Source organism: Vulpes lagopus, chromosome 23 (assembly GCF_018345385.1).
Source record: "Vulpes lagopus strain Blue_001 chromosome 23, ASM1834538v1, whole genome shotgun sequence".
NCBI lineage: Eukaryota > Metazoa > Chordata > Mammalia > Carnivora > Canidae > Vulpes > Vulpes lagopus.
Genome location: NC_054846.1, coordinates 56040463 through 56059115, shown reverse-complemented (window position 1 = coordinate 56059115; position 18653 = coordinate 56040463). Strand labels below are relative to the sequence as shown.

The 18653-nt window shown below is 59.1% G+C and overlaps 1 protein-coding gene across 1 annotated transcript in view; it reads left to right on the top strand.

The window, feature by feature from the left end:
- Positions 1-18653, top strand: part of CSMD2 (CUB and Sushi multiple domains 2) — a 439342-nt gene that overhangs the window by 106146 nt on the left and 314543 nt on the right. Inside the window, exons 5-6 of the mRNA XM_041738011.1 lie at positions 411-605; positions 10173-10380. Coding sequence (XP_041593945.1) covers positions 411-605; positions 10173-10380 — 403 coding nt within the window. The remainder of the gene's footprint in view (positions 1-410; positions 606-10172; positions 10381-18653) is intronic.

Below are 18653 nucleotides of genomic sequence, written 5' to 3'. Positions count from 1 at the left end.
CCCGCTGGGCCACGGCCCCCCGGCTGCCAGGGCACATGCGCACGAGAGAAAGGGCCCCGGTTAATGAGCACTTACCCTGTGCCCTGCTCCACGTCCCTTCCCTGGCCGTGAGGGCCGTGGATCGGAAATGGGGCAGCCGAGCCCAAGGGATGGAAGTGGTCTCCCCGGGGGACCCCGAGTGATGGGGCGGGCGTGATCCCGGGAAAGGCGGGGGATCCAATGTTGGGTTACGAACCACAGGCATGGCTCTCCCCGAATGGGAGCCTGCGAGCACTGGGGGGCCCGGCACCGAGGGAGGGCCCACTGCCCACGGGGGACGACACCCAGGGGTGACGTGAGCAGGCAGGCGCTGCGCGGGAATGGGGGGCAGGCATCGCCCGCTCACAGGCCGTGGCCTCCCTCTCTTGCAGTCCTCCCCAGCCATGCGTGTGGGAACCCGGGGCGGCTGCCCAATGGCGTCCAGCAGGGCTCCACCTTCAACCTCGGAGACAAGGTCCGCTATAGCTGCAACCCCGGCTTCTTCCTGGAGGGCCACGCCGTGCTCACCTGCCTCGCCGGCTCCGAGAGCAGCGCCACGTGGGACTTCCCCCTGCCCTCCTGCAGAGGTAGGTGGCCGGGAGGGCCCGGGGCCGTACCCAGAGAGGGCTGCTGCAGCTTCCCGGGGCCCGGCCTTCGGGGGGCAACGCCGTCCACCCCAGCTAGGTCGGGGGTACTTGCTGCTGGCGACCGCTGAGGGCTAGAGCTCCCGCTCTTCTAGAGGTTTCTCAGCCCCACATGACCTTCCAGCCCTCAGCTGTGCACTCTCCATCCCTTTCAGTAAACTCCTTTTCAGCCAGTCTGCCGTCCCGTCTGCAAGAAACACGGTTTCGTTTCTGTTAGGGAGCGTCCACGTGCAAGGATCTCCCGAAGCTCTCCTTCCTGCCGGCCTCCCCCTGGCAATTCTTTTTCTCTCCTATAAATTTTCTGTAAATTCAGCCTCTCCCTGTGTCAGAGAGCCCTCCTCCAGCCTCCAGACATGCTCAAAACCTCTTGACCCCAGCAGTGCCCCCCAGAACCCACCACCTCCCTCCGGGGCGGCTAGGGTGGCTGGTTTTCCCAGGAGTTTCCCATTTTTAGCTCTGAAATTCCCACACCCTGGCCGTGCCCTGAGCCCCCAGCAGACCGGGATGGTGGGGCACCCTCTTCCCAGCCGATTTCTTATTGCTCGTCCAGCCCAGAATAACGGAGTCTGTTTCTAATTCTCCATGCCTCTCATCTGATGATAAAAATAACACGTGATCATTTTCAAGTGATCTTCGAAAATTCAGAAAAGAGTAAAGAAGAAACAAAATTTTAACGATTTTCGTGTGTTTCCTTCCTACATTCCAATCCATACTGCACTCTGCGTATATCATGCACATGTGTGTAATTGTGATCATTGCCATGTGTAGACTTTTTTAAGCCACCTTTTAAAGGCTGTGACATGATGCTCTAGGCTTTCCCGGACTACCAGGAGCACCCAGCATCTCGAAAGCTCCATCCAGCCTTGCCTCTCCCCAACCCCATTTCCCACTTATGTGTCTGTAGACTGGCCTTTGGCCCCAATATTCTGTATCACGTTGCCCAATCAGATGGGAACTGTTGGGGCCCTTCCTTTTCTTGACCTCTCAACAGCCTTTTGCACTATTGACCACTCTCTTCTTCTCGAAACTCTCGTCTTTAAATTGTGTGGATCCCAAAACACTCAGACATAGGTCCTGGGGGAATTATTTCAAGGAGTTGAGAAATGACTGGAATGTGTAGGTCTCCTTGGGTTCAAGTTTTACCTTTCCCTTGGAGGCAAGTTTTCTGTAATTACTACCCAAAGACTAGCTCAGGGAGACTTGCTCCCTCTTCCCGTCATGTGTGCACAGCCTCTGTGCCGTCTGCACCGGGGGCGGAGAATATTGGCATGTGGATCTCTTCCCTATTCCCACGCCACGGACGGACGTAATTAATGGGTCATAGCACCCTTTCTTGGGCCTACACATGGCTGTGAGCTCTTTCCCGCCAGACAGGCTCCATGCGGCCAGTGTGAGCTGCCACCTGGCCCCATGTTTGTTGATTCCTCCTCAGCCACATCCGTCCTTCTTGATGGAACCCAAGGGAATGAGAGCCTCCCTTCTTACCTTCGCAAGTGCTCCTCTCCGGCCCCATTTCTACCTTGGGACATGCCTCTCATCATGTGACTGTTACCAGGAACGGCCCCTCCACATGAGTGTGGCCCTGAGTGGCCACCCACAGCCTAACAACTGCTCTGCTCCCTACTGTCTGCTCCCCTTAGAGCATCCCTCCCCACCCCCTGCTCAGAGCATGTCCCAGCTGAACACTCTGACTTTCCCAGGACGGGGGGGTCATGTGAAAGAGATACAAAACCTGGAAGTACACGAAATCAACCATTGGAGTCGTGAAACAAGACCCGCCGTTCTCTTTCCTCTTACGACACTCTAACTACCATGCTCTGTTAATAAGAAACTAAAAAATAACGGGAGCCCAAGAACAAGAGGCAGAGGGGCCGTCACCCCATCCCGTGCAATATAACCCTCCTCGACAGCCGTCCCTCCCACGGTAGGAATTCACTTTCCCTCCCGGACCTTCAGGACATTCATCAGCTTTAGCCTCCTCTGAACCTGGAACTCCCTGCCGTACCCCACCTCCGCGGGTTCTTCTCTGCAGACCTGGGAACTGGGACTTGCGTCAACTTCTTAGGCACCAGAGCCCCGTTGCCTCTTGGCTTTGCCATCTCCTTACAGGCGAAGGGTGATCTTGTCCTGAACAAAGAGGGCCTTCACCTGGAAGGAACTTGGCTGGCTGGGGAAAGGCCTTTTTGTAAATCAATGTAGTAAAAGATGAGTGATGAGGGCCTCCTCCTGGAAGCCTTCCTTTGCAGGTGGGCGCACGGCCCCCAGCCGAGGGCCTGCACGTGCAAGCGTGGGGGTGGAGTGGGCTAGGGTGATAGTACGCCCCCAGCACTCACAGCACAGCAGTGGTTCATGGGTGTGTGGGTGCCTTTTGGGGACGTGACTCTCCCAAGCCTCTTCCCTTCCTCTTGGCCTCTCACACGATGACGATTCTTCCCCTCTGCTCCCCAGACGTGTCCTCAGTGCCCTAGGGCCCAGCATGGACCTGCTGCTGGCAACATCCTGCATCTCTTGGGATTTCTCATCCACCATGTGGCTTCTTTTTTTTTTTTTTTTTAAGATTTTATTTATTTATTCATGAGACACACAGAGAGAGAGAGAGAAAGGCACAGGCAGAGGGAGAAGCAGGCTCCCTGCAAGGAGCCTGATGCAGGACTCAATCCCGGGACCCCAGGATCACACTCTGAGCTGAAGGCAGGCGCTAAACCCCTGAGCCCCCCACGGGTCCCCCCCCCACCCTGTGTGGCTTCTGTCTTGCTTGGAGGAGACTCTCCAATGTGTGTCTCCTACGCTACAGACCCACATGGGTATCAGGCTCAACCGAACCTCTCCCCGGAGTGTGCTTCCAATGAGGCACGTCCAAAATCTAATTCTTTCCCTTTGCGTGGTTCCTTCACTGAGGCGAAGAGTGTCACCACCCACAGTGACCAAGCCAGATGCCCCAGTGGCATTTACAGTCCCCCCCAGCCTGGCCAGCAGCCACCATGTCCTGACACCTCTCTCTCTGCACCAGCACTCGCCTCCAAGACTCTGCCCTTGTTTGAGGCTCTGGCTAGGGACGGTCTGGACTGCCTCACGTCTTGTGTGACCCGTCCCACCGCAGAGCAGCCCTCGCTGGCCGGCCGGCCGCCACCCGTGCCCCCACCCCTATCCCAAACCACTCTGAACTGCTGCAGTGGACTCCCTGAGCCAGGGATCTGACAGTCATGCCGCCAGCGGCTCTTCATCACCGACGAGGTCAAGGTCAGGCTTCCTAGCAGGGGCAAGGCCCTTCCAGAAAGAGTCCCAGGCTGATCTTCCTAAGTCTTTCCTGAGAGCTTCCAACGTAGCCGCACCAGAGAATGCTTTCCTCTGGAACACACCAGGGAGCCAGCCAATGGGGTCGTGTATGACGTGCAGAAGGCTCCGGGTCCCGGAGGCTCCTGGGGGCCTTCGGGGGCTGTGGTGTGGCACCACCACGTGCTGCCCGGGGTGGGGGACAGAGGGCTCGCCCACTCTCCGAGCCGCCAGCGCCTCCCTCATCCTCCGGGCCTCGGGTCCATCTCTGGTTTCTAATTCCCCGCAAGCTGTCGTCTGAGAAGTGTCCGCGGTGAATTTCCGGAAGCGGTGTTCCAAACCCCACTTCCTTAGGAGGCCAGGCTCCCCGGAGCGGCGGGTGCTCAGCATGTTCTGCGTGATGCCAGGAGCCACAGTCATGCCAGAGTTAACGGTTCACACTCAGGAAGGATTACAGCCTTTTGGCCTCTTTTCCTCTGGTGTAGACCTCTCAAGGGCTGGCATCTGTGAGTAGATAAACCTCATCCACCGGGCAGTGGTCCGGAAATACTTGCTGAATGAGTGGCTGGCTGGCCGGGTCCAATTCGCCGCTGCATCGTGTGGGCATGCAAGCCCGAAGGCACATTCCTGGCCTGGTTAGCCCAGAGCCGAGTGACAAACACTCAGCCCGAGGCCTCCCAGAGCAGGCCGGGGGCTAGGACACGCTGCGTGCCCGGCTGACAGGTAGATGTAGCACAGACCAAGCGGGAAAGAGGACCCACTGGCACATCGGGGGGCAGAGCGGATGTGCCACTGAGCTCCAAGGAGACCCATCCCGAGGCTGCTGGCTCTTTGGGTCTTGGCCTAGCTGGCAGAGGCACTTCTGCCGCTTTGTGTCACCCCGGGAACCTCGTCAAAGGTAGAGGTCCCGGGGGGCTCTGAGCTCTGTGCAACCTCTTTGAATCGCAGGAAGGAAGACCACGGGGGTTTCAGCAAATGGCCTCTAGCTCACGAGGGGCCTCGGCCCCGGAGCACAGAAGGCTGTGGGGGTCAGATGTGCTGGGGGCTGCAAGCCAGGTGGCAGGAAAGCAGCTTGAGCAAACAGCGCTTGGCCTCTGGGGTTCAAGCCAACGGCGCCGGCTGCCCCCGCCCCGGGGATGGGACGTGGCTGCAGGATGGCGCTGCGTTCCCGGCTTGCTAGCCCCAGCTGGAGGAGCCTGGGCAACGTGGGACAGGCAACATCTCGTGGAAAGAGCGCGCGCGTCAGACAGGTCGCGGTCGGCCCCAGCCATGCGGTGCCAGCGCGTAGCCAAGCCGCTCCGCACCGTGAAGTGGGAGCACGAGCTGCAGCCTTGAAGGGCCGGTTACTTACCCGTTCACCGAGGATTCAGCAGCGTTCCACGAGGGCCTCCCGCATGTCGGCCAGTTATTAACCCTGTCCTCGTGCACTGACGGCCAATTGTCACACATGTTCTAGACACAGAGAATTGTAGTGACAAAAAGTCGGGCCAGACTCCACCATCTCATGGTGTTTACATTTTAGCAGCTGGGAGGCGGAAAACAGAAAAAAAAAAATCAACTTTCAGATCAACGAGGGAAGTGAAGCAACTGGTGATAGGAAGGCTGCTTTAGATGGAGCTGTCAGGAGCAGACATCTGAACGGACTCCTGAATAATGAGAAGAGCTGCTCATGGGAAGACTCGGAAGAGGGCATTACCAGTAAAAGGAGTGGCAGGTGCAAAGGCCCTGAGGCAGGAGAGAGTTTGACATGTTAGAGACACAGAAAACAGGCCCATGTGGCAAAGTAGAAAGGCAGGGGTGGGTGGGGAGGGGTTTGGGTTGGGTTCTGAGTTCAGGAAGGAGCCAGGGAAGAGCTTCACGTGCAGGTATGGTGCAGTTGAACTGAGTTTTTTCAAAAACTCACTCTGAAGACCAGAATGAGCGGGACTGTGGTTGGCAAGCGGCCCGGTCAGGAGGACAAGTCGGGGGGTGCTACTATAAGCAGGCAGGCGGGCTAGAGACGGTGCATCTGGATCGGGGGGCCATGGGAGAGGGGAGAGGGGGTATGCGGGGACCGCCCTGCTGATGGGGCGCAGGTAGGCGCCGTGGGGGGAGCCTGACCTGCCAGGGGCTACTCGCCTTCTGAAGAGGGAGCCTGACTCCAGACCCCCCACCTCCACCTGCATGCGGGTAGCTGGCCTGCACCCGGGAGACTGCACGGACCCCCGCGGCCAGCCCCCCGCCCCTGGCAGAGCCAAGGGGGAGCACTGGGAGCAGGTGGACGACGGCCTGGGTCCGGAGTTGGAGCCCCTGGATTTCAAATCCTGCCTCCAGCAGTTAGCAGCCTCGTGACAGTGGGCAAGTTTTAAAACCACGGCCTCAGTTTCCTCATCTGTAAAGATGATACCGTACGGATCTATCTCTTGGGGCAGCGTGAGGACTAAACGAGAGCGTCAGTGGAGCCTCCAGCACGAAGGCTGCCTACGGTGGAAGCCCCAGAGCTGCGTCACTGCGCACCATGTCCCGCCTGCCACGGCACCCAGAGCGCGCCGGGGCGACCGCACCCGTGGAAGTCGCCACAGTCGGAACGGGCAGAAATGGCCGTACTCTCGGCGTTTGCAACGTCTTCGTTTTAAGGAGGGGTCTCCTTGATGGAGCCGAGGACAGAGGAGCAGAACCTGAGTCCCCAGAAGAAGGGACCAGGGCTCCCAGGGTCCCTGAGCCACAGAGCACAAGGGGCTACTCACGCCCTGGCTCCCTGCCTCACACTTGCGTGGTTGGACAACGCGTCCCCCGCGGGGCCGTGCGGAGGGTTGTTTCCCCGGAGGCGAGTAGCCTGGGGACTCAGGCCGTGGACAGAAGCCCAGAGCCAAGGGCACCCCGGCTCGCAGGCGCCAGGGTGTGACCTGTCCCACCGCAGAGCCGGGCCCGAGCGAGGCAAGGGAGCGCAGCTGGCTCCTCCATTCCCACCCCAAGTCCCCGGAGGGTCCGCAGACTCCTGAGGGCGGCGAGGGATCGCTCTCTAAAGTTCTCGTTAATCGAAGAAATTTCCGTGGAACTTAGTCATTCTAAGGAAAGTCCTAAACCTGGAAGGGCAGCTCTGGGCGTAACGCACCTGCTGCTGCGACCCTGCACAGCTTAGTGGCACTGCAGGACGCCTGCTACAGGACACGGGGGTGTGGGGGGGGCGGTCCGTGAGCGCTCAGGTCCGTGGTGTCAGCTGGAGTCACGTTCCAGGGCTCTGAGGCTGCACCAGGAGATCCATGCCTCGTGCACAGTGCGGGGAAACCTCCAAACAACAGGCAGAGCTTGGTCCATCAGAGCGGTACACCGGGAACGGGGGTGTCGGGGGAGCCTGCAAGGTGCAGGTGGTGGCCACGGGGCCTCAGGCCCCCGAGTTGTGGCCCCCGAGTGTCCGTGCACGCGGCCTGGAGGCCACCGGCTGGGATCAAGGACCTCAGAAACCTCGGGATGGCCCACAGACTGCTGGGGTGTGGGCGTCGCGGGAGGGGCCCTGGGCCTGGCGCAGAGACACTCCGCGGGACCCCCAACAGGACCCGCCGTGTGCACACAGGATGTGCCTCCACTTCTCCGAGCCTCGGTGTCCCTGCCCTTTCACTGTTCAGCAGTGGGGACGGAGCTGCCGCCACCAGGCGAGGCGTTGGTGCCACGGGTCTCTCCCTTCCTCGGAGCCAGCAGGCCGCGGCCCCACGTGCTCGGTCGAGGCCCTCCCCCTTCCCAGCAACAGACTCCTGCTCTTGAGCCCCCAGGTCGCGGCAAACGCGTGGGCTTTTAAGACGCTTCTTCAGGTGACGCTTAGGACTCGCCTCTGGGATGAGCTTCCGAAAGCCCCCGAGGCAGCTGTGATGGCACAAGACGCCAGTGGTGACGGGCAGCCTGCGCCCGGCCTCGGCGCCCTCGCGGGGGTCACGCTCCAGACGGGAGATCACGACAGAACCCGTCCACCAGCGCGCGAAACGCATTCATTATGGGAAAGCGTGCGGCGCCCTGTGTGGAAGGATCCTCGAGCAGTGGCTCTTAGACTGGGACCTAAAGGCTGCAGCGCGGCCCAGGGAGGCTGGGAAGAAGTTTCAGAAAGAGAAAACCGCACTTTCCGGGTTCTGGAGCCGGGGGATGCTCAACACATCAGAAGGGTGGGGGCGAGGCCAGAGAGGCCTGGGAGGCAGCGGGGAGGCAAGGTCCCGAGAGGCCCCCACGAGCCTCGGGGTGCTCCGGTTCCCGAAGGTTTGCCGGGGAGGAGTGGCGTCCTCGGCTGTTTCCAGGTGGCCCGGGCTCCGGGGTGAGGATCGGCGGCCGGAGGCAAGTCGGGAGCGGGCGGGAGGCCGTGCTGGGGAGGCCGCCCCACCCGGGACGTGGCTGGGGGGGAGTGGGAGCAGGTGCAGGCGGCGTGGCCCCACCCGGCCCGAGGCGCTGGGTGCGGAGCGCTGCCCGGCTCCCTCCGGGACGCAGGGCCGGCAGGTGTGGGCCGGCGGGAGGAGCCTGAGGGTGGCTTGGTTGGTGTCTGAGCCCCGGGTCCCCTCGGCCTCGCCGGGCGCCGTGCTGACCACCTGGCCCACCCGAGGGCGCCCCTGCCCGGCCCTCACCGCTCTCCCTTCAGGTGCCTTGGCTCCCGCCTGCTGGCCACAGCATGTCATGGCCTCCTGAGCCCTCCCGTGTCCCTGGAGCCACCTGCCTCATCCTGCTGCTCCCGCCTTGCAGGCCCCTGGCCTCTTTCCCCGGGGAGAGCACAGCCTGTGCACCCTCCGCGGGGAGGGCGCTCGTCTGCCGGGGACCCCATGTCCCCAGGTGGCTCAGTGCCGGCCCGGCTGCCCCGTTAGGAGCCCTCCTGTCCTCTCTGCGTCCTCCCGTCCCTTGCTGGCTGCTCCTGGTGGACGCCGTGTCCTCTCCCCTCGCCTGCCCAGGGAATCCCTTCTCTTCCTTGTCTTCCTCCCACGCCGCTCACTTGGACTGTGACTGACGGTCACAACCTCCCCGCTCTGAGAGCCGGCATTTAGACACGGGCTCGGCCTCTTGCAACAGACCTCGGCCTTGTGGAGTGGCACCAACGAGGCTGGCCGGGCACCGCTTCCAAATGTTCTCGGCCTGGAGTTCTTGGTCACGTGGCTCCCTCCACATTTCCAGTACCTTCCCCTCCACCCCTCCCTGCCCCTCTGGGATAAGCCAGCTGGAGCTCCTCGTCTTGCACCTGCCGTGGGCCTTTGTGCTTCTGTGCTTCAGATCTTCGTTTTCCCATTTTCTTAAATGCAGTCTTCTTTTCTTCTCTATCTAGAGAACTCCTATTCATCCTTCAAAACCTAGCTCCCAGGGCACCTGCTCTGTGAAGCTTTCCCAAACTGACTCACCCAAGCACAGTAATTTGCCGCTTTATCCATGTCCTCCAAGGAGGGCGTGCACTCCTGGGAGATGGAGTGTGAAGGGCACAGGCCCGGAATCAGGTTTGGATTTCCAGCTCCTTTAGTAACTCTGAGCTGAATCGCTGTGTGCGTTGGTTTCCTTACCTGCAAAATGGGAGTCCTCCTTCACAGGGTCGTGAAGACTGGGGTCCCGGGATGGAGCCCCGTGTCCGGCTCCCTGCTCCGTGGGGAACCTGCTTCCCCCTCTGCCCCTCCCCAGTGCCCTCCTCCACTGTCTCTGCATCTCTCTCTGTCTCTGTGTCAAATGAATAAATAAAATCTGAAAAAAATAAAATTAAATCTTAAAAAAAAAATACACATGAGCAGTCGGCCTGCATGATGGAGGGCATCGTAGGCAGAGGGGACGGTGTGAGCGGGGGCAGCCGGCCTGGCCGCCGCCGAGGGCAGGAGGGAGGATTGCAGACGTCTGGCTAGCAGCCCCGTGAGTGATGCCCCAGGGACTTGTGTTGAGTTTTCATTTTGTTTCCCCCACATCGGAGGCTTCTTAAGATCTGGTGGGAAGAAATATCCTAGTCCCCACAGTGGCGACCAGGGCAGTAAAGGTGATGCAAGTGACGGCTGAGCTCAGGGCGGAGCAGTACGTGCGGTGTTGGGAAGGTGCCCTGAGCGTCCGGCTTCTGTCCCAGCCCGGTGGCTGTGTGACCCCAGGTGGGCGGCTTAACCGGCCTGGTGTCTCTGTTACGGGGCCCGTTGGGACTGGGCCCGGGCCCACCCTGTCTGTGAGTCATTCCCCGAGCCTGCCTTCCCGTCCTGGCCGGAGCCCGCGAGTGCTGGGGCCTGGGAGCCACGCCAGCTCACGTGTACCTCTTGTCTGTGCCCACAGCGGACGACGCATGTGGCGGGACACTGCGGGGCCAGAGCGGCATCATCTCCAGCCCCCACTTCCCCTCGGAGTACCACAATAACGCCGACTGCACGTGGACCATCCTGGCCGAGCTGGGCGACACCATTGCCCTGGTCTTCATTGACTTCCAGCTGGAGGACGGTTACGACTTCCTGGAGGTCACCGGCACCGAAGGCTCCTCCCTGTGGTAAGCATGCCCCCCACCCCGGCCCCCTGAGACGTCGGCCCCGGAGACCGTGGCTCATCCGGTGCAGTCCCCTCGGCATAGGGGCTGGGGTCTGAGGCCCCTTTGCTGCATCCCATACCCGTATGTACCCGTAGCCGGCAGGTCGGCTTCTCGTAACGGAAACGCGCTGCATGTGTCTGGAGCTGGGGCCCATTGGGGCAGTGCTGTTGGCACCTGATGTGAGGTGCGTCCTCACTGGAGAATTCCGGGGTGGGCCCTGTGGGGTAACTGAGTCGAAAAACGCCCCGTTTCGGAGGCCACGGGCTGGGTCTCAGCGTGAGGATGCGAGGTATGGTTGCGTTAGTGGAGGGCATGTCCAAGCCGCCAGCAGGGAGTGGGATCGCCCCGTGGCAGGTCCCCATCCCAGGTCCTGCCACGGTCCACAGGCCACAGGCCAGGCATGGTGTCCGGGTCTCCGATGCGAACGGCCGATGCGCGCCCCCATCGTCCTGGCTTGGCTGAACGTGTGGGCTCCTCCGTGCAGACCTGGTGCCGGCGGGTTCCGGAGGAGAAGGACGACGAGCCTTAGCAGCCTTGTGGCTCGCGCTGCCCCAGACTCAGACCCACGGGGCGCGCCCGAGAGGTGCTGGGCTCAGGGAGCGTCCCGCCTCCGTGTGGGCGATGAGCCTGGAGCGCTGGTGTGATGCTTGGAGGGGCCCATTGTCTCCTCCTCTGGCAGGTCCTCAGGTGAGGGCGGGGCCCTGTGTCTGCAGTCGGGTCCTGGCGGGAGGCCGTGTCCGCGTATGCTTCAGTGGGCTAGAGGGCAGCCCGTGGGGGTGGGGAGGAAGTGGGGGGAGGCACTCGGGGCAGGGGCACGGTCATGAGCACCTCCTTCGCACCCGGGGCCGTGCCGGGTGGGAGAAACATCTCCGCCGTGTAACACAAGGTCTTTTGAGGGACAGAAAACCAGACAGACCGACGGCGGGAGCCAAGTATGAGCGTTTCAGGGGGTTAGCACGGGAGCTCACAACCCTCGGACACTTGGGGGCCCAGAGAACTCAAATTTCCTGGGACTGTGGAGGGTGATGCAAGCTGGGAGTCGGAAGACCTTGGGGTCATGAGCTTGTCGGGTGAACGCGGCCCGATTGTCCACGACCCTGGACGGGGAGCCGAGAGCAGCACACGTGAGCCACCCAGACCACGGGGTGTCCTGTCGACTAGCCTGGGGCAGCTGCCGGGCACCCGGGGTTGCGGAGGGGCACGAAAGCCGGGTGCCCCTGTCCCGCACGGGAATCCCACTGCCTCGCCAGCCTGAGGCCCTCTGGCCCCCCCACCTCTTTCTGTGAATTACCAATTTTTGCAATTGTAAGTGGAATACGTGAGCTTCTTACAGAAAACAGAGGGAACGTGAAAGGGTATGGAGAGATGCGTAGGAGGTAATAAGCGTTGGCTGTATTCCCCTTTGGCCTCTTGGCTTTGCTTGGATCAAGCTCCCTGGCTGCTTATGTATATATTAATATTGCAAAATCAGGTTCTTAACATCTATCTGTGCTTATACATATTTAACTCAGCATCGTATAAGGACAGTCTTCTCCATGTTAATGCAGATGTTTCCAGAACATAAGAGGTGCAATAATAGCATCATGTACTGAGCATTTATCATCCGTGCGCTGCAGGCTGGTTCTGAGCCCTTCAGGTCATGGTGTCATTGCTTCCTCCTAGGAACTCCGTGAAGTAGGTAACATCGTCCCCCCCCCCCCCCCGCCATTTTACAGATGAGGAAACTGAGGTCCGGAAAGGTTGTGTCACTTGCTTGAGGTCGCACAGCTAGCAAGGAGCAGAGCCAGGCCTTGGCCTCCGGATCGTTGGGTGTAGAGGCCGTCGTCATAGCTGAGACAGTGCAGTTGTGAGGTCGCCGTGTGCGTGGCGGTCCCTCGTCGGGCCAACACGGGGTTACGCGTCACACCCGTCGTCAGGTCCCTCCTAAGTTTTCGCTTCTGTAGGCAGATGCCACGACGATGGCCCGGTCCCGCCTGCCTCCTTCGACTTCCTGCTTTACCTGTGGGCCGCCTGGGCTCCCGCTGCTCCAGACCCCAGGTGCGAATCCACGGGCTGCCCAAACCCCTGGAGTGAAACAAATCTGAAAGACTCTTCCTTTTCCTATTAAGTCACTCAGTGGGGAGGGAATTAAGCGGAGGAGAATGGTTCGGGGAGTCATGCAGAACTTCTTGCTCTAGGATTAAATTATAATTATTTACGGGGTCGGTGTCACCGTTTCCGGGCAGGATGCATTTGTTGCTCTGATTTATACTTGCATAGCAGTTGTGGGTAAACAAACTTGGGGGCTCAGGGCATGTGTGCAAAGACCCCACTGTCCCCTGCCCTCTCCTTTACGCATCCCTGGACTCCCGTGAAAATGTGATGCCGCCGGTTTAGGAGTACGCTGCTGTGTGGCACCGGCATTGAGACTGTGGCGTGTTTCCTTGAGGTCTGTGCCAAGTCACAGGAAGCCTGCGGATCCCGTTAGAAAAGACGAATGTGATCACCTAGGCCTTCCTCACCTGATGAGAAGATAGACGGCTTTGGGAGGAAAAACCCTGCTACCTCCGTTCCCAGATGACAGATCCCCACTGATACAGGGTGCGGGTGGGCGGGGGTGGGCATGGGATGCTCCTGACTCAGTTTCCCCGCTCTTCTCCTCCCTGAGTGGGATACAAGCAGGAGAGTTTTAATCAGGGGTTCCGGTTACCTGGATTTCGCGGACAAGTAGAATTGCCAATTAGGGAAATACAGGGCTGATCATCTTTGGTTTTGCCAACTAAGGCCTTTAGAAAAAAAAAAAAAAAAACCTGCCAACTCCTCAGAACATTATTCCATAAAACAGAGGACAATTCAAAGCCAAGAATGTGCCAGGATATAATCAAAACGCTGCCTTGCGCGGGCACGACGGGCCAGGAGGAGCGCAGGGGAGGAGCGGCAGCGCCCGGGCCACGGAGCTGCGTGAGCACCCAGCCCCAGGCTCCGTGCCCTCCGGCCTCGTGGGCCACGCCTGGCCGCTGGGACCCTGAGCTCCGCATTCAGAGCAGGGGACGCAGCTCCTGCGGCGGCACCAGTGCGCATCAGCTCGGACGTGGTGAGGGATCCCCGGGTGCTCCGGGTGTGTGCTTCCCAAAAGTCCAACTTTACATGTTTGGTTTTCTTAAATTTTTTATTTTGTGATTGTCCATGAGCACAAGCTGGGGTTGACCTGAGAGTTACAATCCAGATAGAATATTTGGTCCACTGCGTGCACACACACACCCACACACACACAAACACACGTGCACACACACGTGCACAAGCACATGCACACGCACACATACACACACGTACACACAGGCACATGTACACACGCCGCACACATACACATGTAGACACATGCACACATACGCACACAAATGCGTGCACACATATGTGCACACGCGTACACACACGCACACACGTACGCATGCCCACACATGCACACACGTACACACATACACACATACACATATGCACATGCACATGCACACACATGTGCACACGTACACACACAAACACACGCACGCATACGCATACAAACACATGCACACACGTACACACATGCACACATACACGTGCGCACAAGCACATGCACACACACGCACACACAGACGTGCACACACAGGCACACGTGCACGCACATACATGTACACACCCACACACACATTCTCACGCACACATACGCACACAATCGCATGCACACACAGACACGCACACGTACACACACATACACGCATACACACGCGCGCGTGCACACACCGCTCCACGTCACCACCGCCACCTCCACGTCACCAGGTGGACCACTCCTGCATGCACACGCTTCTGTCTCAAGTTCCCTGCACCCAGTTCAGGGGCCAGATACTCCCTCGCGATCCTTCCGGGGGTGGGGGGGCTGTGCTCTCCTGTGACAGGTCTGTTGGCTGTGACCTTCACGGAGCCCCATTCCTTTCCCTCACATTCTAGAAGAATTCTCTTACCGCTGCTAACTCTGCTCGCGGGGCCCCTGGGCTCCAGGTGGCTGGGGCTGGGCAGGTGCAGAGCTGGGGTTTGATGACTCAGTAGTTGTTTGAGTCCCTGGGTTCTGTGTCCCCGGAGAGCATCAGGACGGTGCTACAAGTACAACGGACTGCCAGCCCGGGACACAGCTGGCCTCTCCGTGGTGGAGAAAATCAGTGAATTAAACCCCACTGAGAAGACCTGAGAGCCACAATCTTGCCCTCCTCCGTCTGCCTCATGCTTCACGCTGTGTGTTTGCGTCTCTCTAGGCCCTTCCCGTGGGCTCCAAGGAAGGAGAGGAGGCCAGGCATGCCCTGCAAGAATGGGGAGAGGTCTGCACCTCAGCATCTGAGGACGGGGCGAGCCCAGGAGTCAGATTTGGGCTCAAAACCCGGACCCGCCCCTTCCTAGTTAGAGCACATTTACCTCGAGCACCTTCCTCCACATCTGGGCAGTGGGGCCCGTCATACCAGCCTACAAAGCACGTTGAAGGCTCTGGACATGTACGGTGCTGCCTGGCTCACAATAGGGTCGATATGTCTAGGGTGGGGACCAGAGTCCGGGGAGGATGAGGCCTCTCCAGTGGCTCAGAGCCTCAGTGGCCCCATTCTCCATGTCCCCACTGAGGCCGCTGTTCCCGATCTGCCGGCCCGGTGGCGTCTTACTGGGCGGAAAGGCACAGCCTGGTCACAGCAGCGGATTCAGCTCCCGGGAGAATTGCCTGGAAACCTGAGTAAGGTGCCCTGGCAGGGAGCCCCCTGGCCGACTGGAGGATTCCCTTGCAAAAGTCAGAGGAGAGGGGGGTGATTTCCTCGAATCCGTCTTCCCAGGGCCGCCTTGGGGGAGCACGCTGCAGGCAGCAGCATCTGTTCTTGGCCGGGCCCAGCACCGGTCTGGCCACTTAGGTGCCTTGTTAGAAATGCAGAAGAGGGGTGCCCGGTGGCTCAGCTACTTACGCACCCACCTCTTGATCTCAGCCCGGCTCGTGGCCTCAGAGCCCTGGGATGGAGCCCTGCACTGCGGCTCCAAGTAAATCAATCTTTAAAGAAAAGCAGAAGGGGGGTGGGCTAACGTGACAGTGGCTGCTCTGGGCAGGGCCAGGAGCAGGGGGGCTTGGTGGCTCAGGCCCAGCCCCCGCCCCAGGGTCTGTGGAGCTGGGGAGAAGGGCCAGGGGGTCAGGAGAAGACCTTCAGGAGACCACCGTCCCAGACGCAGGGGGCACCGCTCTGCCCAGTGCATTCTCGCTGTCTCCGGTCCATGGCCCTGCAGAGCTGAGTGGGACCTTCGTCTCCTCTGCTCCTCTCCATCCTCGGTGGCGGCTTCCTCCTGCAGCAGGGAGGCCAGGCAAGGCTCAGGATTGCGGGTATCCTTTTGCTGGCAGAAGGGCCACTGCAGGGGTGTGTTTGCGGTGGGGAGGGAGCCTGGGGGGACCTGAAAAGCCCCTTCCCTCCCGTGGGATTTCTGTGCAGATCCTACAACGCGCCCCTGACCGCCCTCGGGAGCGTCACCCCATGGGCCAGCCTCTGCCGGCAATGCCCGGCCTCCCTTCCTTGCCCCCGTTGGTGTACATGGACCTCCGTTCTGTACTTGTTTCACTGGGATCATTTGCAGTCGGCCTGGCCCCACACCCCTGCCGAGTCCCGCCCCCCCCCCCCCAAGGGGCTCCAGGTGACAGACTTGCCTGCACCAAACCTTTGGAGTCTGAAAGGAAAGGAGGGCAGCTGCCTGCCAGGCTCCGGAAGAGGATCCTGCCCTCAGGTGGGAGGACCAAGGCCTCAAGGGGGCAGGGGGGCCACATTTGACACGGGCCTGGCAGATACGGGAGAGAAGGGGGGCAGGGAGGGCATCGCCTAGGGTGCTGCCGGGCACCCTGCCCAGTGGGAGCTCCCCCCGATCCCTGAGATCGCACCCACCCTGGGCCTCCACCCAGAGAGCAGCACAAGAAAACCTGCTGGACTGCTGGGATTTCCTGCCCCCCAGGCCACCCCGTAGACGCCGGCTGTTTCTAGAAAGAGAATTTCCCTGGAAAGCCGTTTCACCCCACGCTCTGGATCCAGCTTTGAGGGTTTTCCTTTCTTTTGTTCCTCTTCCTTCTCTGCTCTTGTTTTCATAGGCGGAGATACAGAAGTTCCCGTCTACTTTACAGACAGTTCGGTTTGAAAATTTTGCTAGCAACATTCTCTTTCCTCTTTGAAAGACTTTAATTATTAAGCGCTTTACACATGAAATTTGAGCCAACTAGCGCCATTTGATCTCAGTGACTTTTAACTAGATATTTCATTCAGGAGTCATTAGATTCAGATATAATTAGGACGGGAACAGCATGCCAACGGGGATTTGTTAATAATAACTATTCAGTTATTTACTCATTCACATGTACTTTATCAAACCATTGGCTTAGATCATTTACGTTCTTTGTTACTTTTCCCCTATTTATTTTTAGTAATCGTTTATGGAGCGCCTTCTACGAATGAGGCTCTCCTAGGCTTGGTGGGGGGGGGGGGGGGACAAAGACAGTTATTTATTAGAGGAGTTATTTATTCCCTCCACCAATGTTTATGTAACAGCCATGCATCATGCCGGACCCTGGAGCTCACAGTCAGGGCGTAGTGGCACAACATAATTAAATGCTTGACGATATCATATGTTAGGTGCTTTTCTAAAAGGTATAAAGAAGCTCCCACGGAGACTGAAAAGGGAAATGTAATAGTTAGCATTCTCTGGGTTCGAGAAATAAAAACCCACCTCCAGCTGACTCAAGCTAAAAAAGGGAATGTGCTGGCTTCTGTAGCTGAAAAGTAGAGGTGTCGGCTTCAGGCACTGCTGGATCAAGGTACAGAAACACTATCATCAGAATCTGCTTCTCTCCCCCCCACAGCTTTGCTCTCTTACCTGTTGGCTCTCCCTCGGGCATGCTTTCTGCATCAGGTAGCAAAGGAAACGACCATCAGCCCTGTGCATTCTGCGGGGTTAGCAAGCCCAGCAAAAAGGAAGCTTCTCTATCCTGATGGTTCCCGCAAAAGCCCGAAGATGAACCTTGAGTCTTCTCGTGGCCCAGGTCACGTGCCTGTCGATCCTGCTCAAACTCCCGGACCGGGAGTGGAGGAGGGTGGTTCACCGAAGGCAAACCGAGTCACAGAGAAGACAAAGTCTTCCTGCCATTATGGCAGGGGCCTCCTGTCACTCAGTTGAATGAGCCCCCAGGGGGGTGACTTTTGAATTCAGCTGAGTTGCGGGAGTCACCACGTTATGGAGCAGGAAAGGGCCTTGGTGTGTTGGGGGCATCGCAGGTGGGTGCAGGGCGAGTGGGTCTGGAAGCACCTTGTGCTGGGCTCAGAGGCTGGAAGAGGATTCCAAAGACTGTAGAAAGCTCTGGAAGTGATCTAAGCAGAGGAGTAACACAGTCACGCTGCATCTCAGTTGGGTCCAAGTGAAAGGCTCAGAAACCAGCCATAAAACTCTGTGTGACCACTCGGGCTAGAGATGACCCATCCTTGAATGACGGCAGCTGTGAAGGGATGGAGAGGAGGGGGTGACCTCAAGAAGCGTCTCAGGTGCAGGATCAGCTGCTTCGGGGGGATCCTCGGAAAGGAGGAATGGAGGAATGGAGACGGGAGAGTCTGGGTTGATCCCACGTTGGTAGGATTGTCCACCAAGCAGCGGGATACAGCAGAAGGAGCAGGGCTCGGGTGGCAGGGGGGGGCGGGGATGGTGATGCTCTCCGGCCTCCCCAGAACAAAATGGGCACAGAGAGGGAGTCACGGCTACAGCAGGGAAGGGGGTGAGGTTGGATGCGGGGACGCAGGCACCATTGGGGATTCACATACAGTCTTTGAGGATCTCCAGTGGAACTGGTCAGGAGAAACCAGTAGCTAGGCCTGGAAAGTTTGGTGTTTGGCTAAATACCACCAAGAGGTCATGGTGCAGAGCAGCAGCAGCACCATCATCCTCAGCCTTGTCTCCTCCATCATCGCGGTTGGCCTCGCCAGCACCTTCCAGAGTCCACTCATTCAAGCAGACTACTTAGGCTTTTCTACTGCCTGGCGTCGGGCTTGGCATGGGAATACGGTCACGGAGCAGACGGGTAAGTCCCTTTGTGGGACTCCTGGTCTACTTGGGAGAGGCCGGCATTAATAAAAATCACAAAATAAGCATAAAATCTACCTGTGTTGATGCCACGAGAGAAATTTGTAGGATGGGGAATCGTAGCAGTGAGGACCCTACTAAGGTAAAGTGGT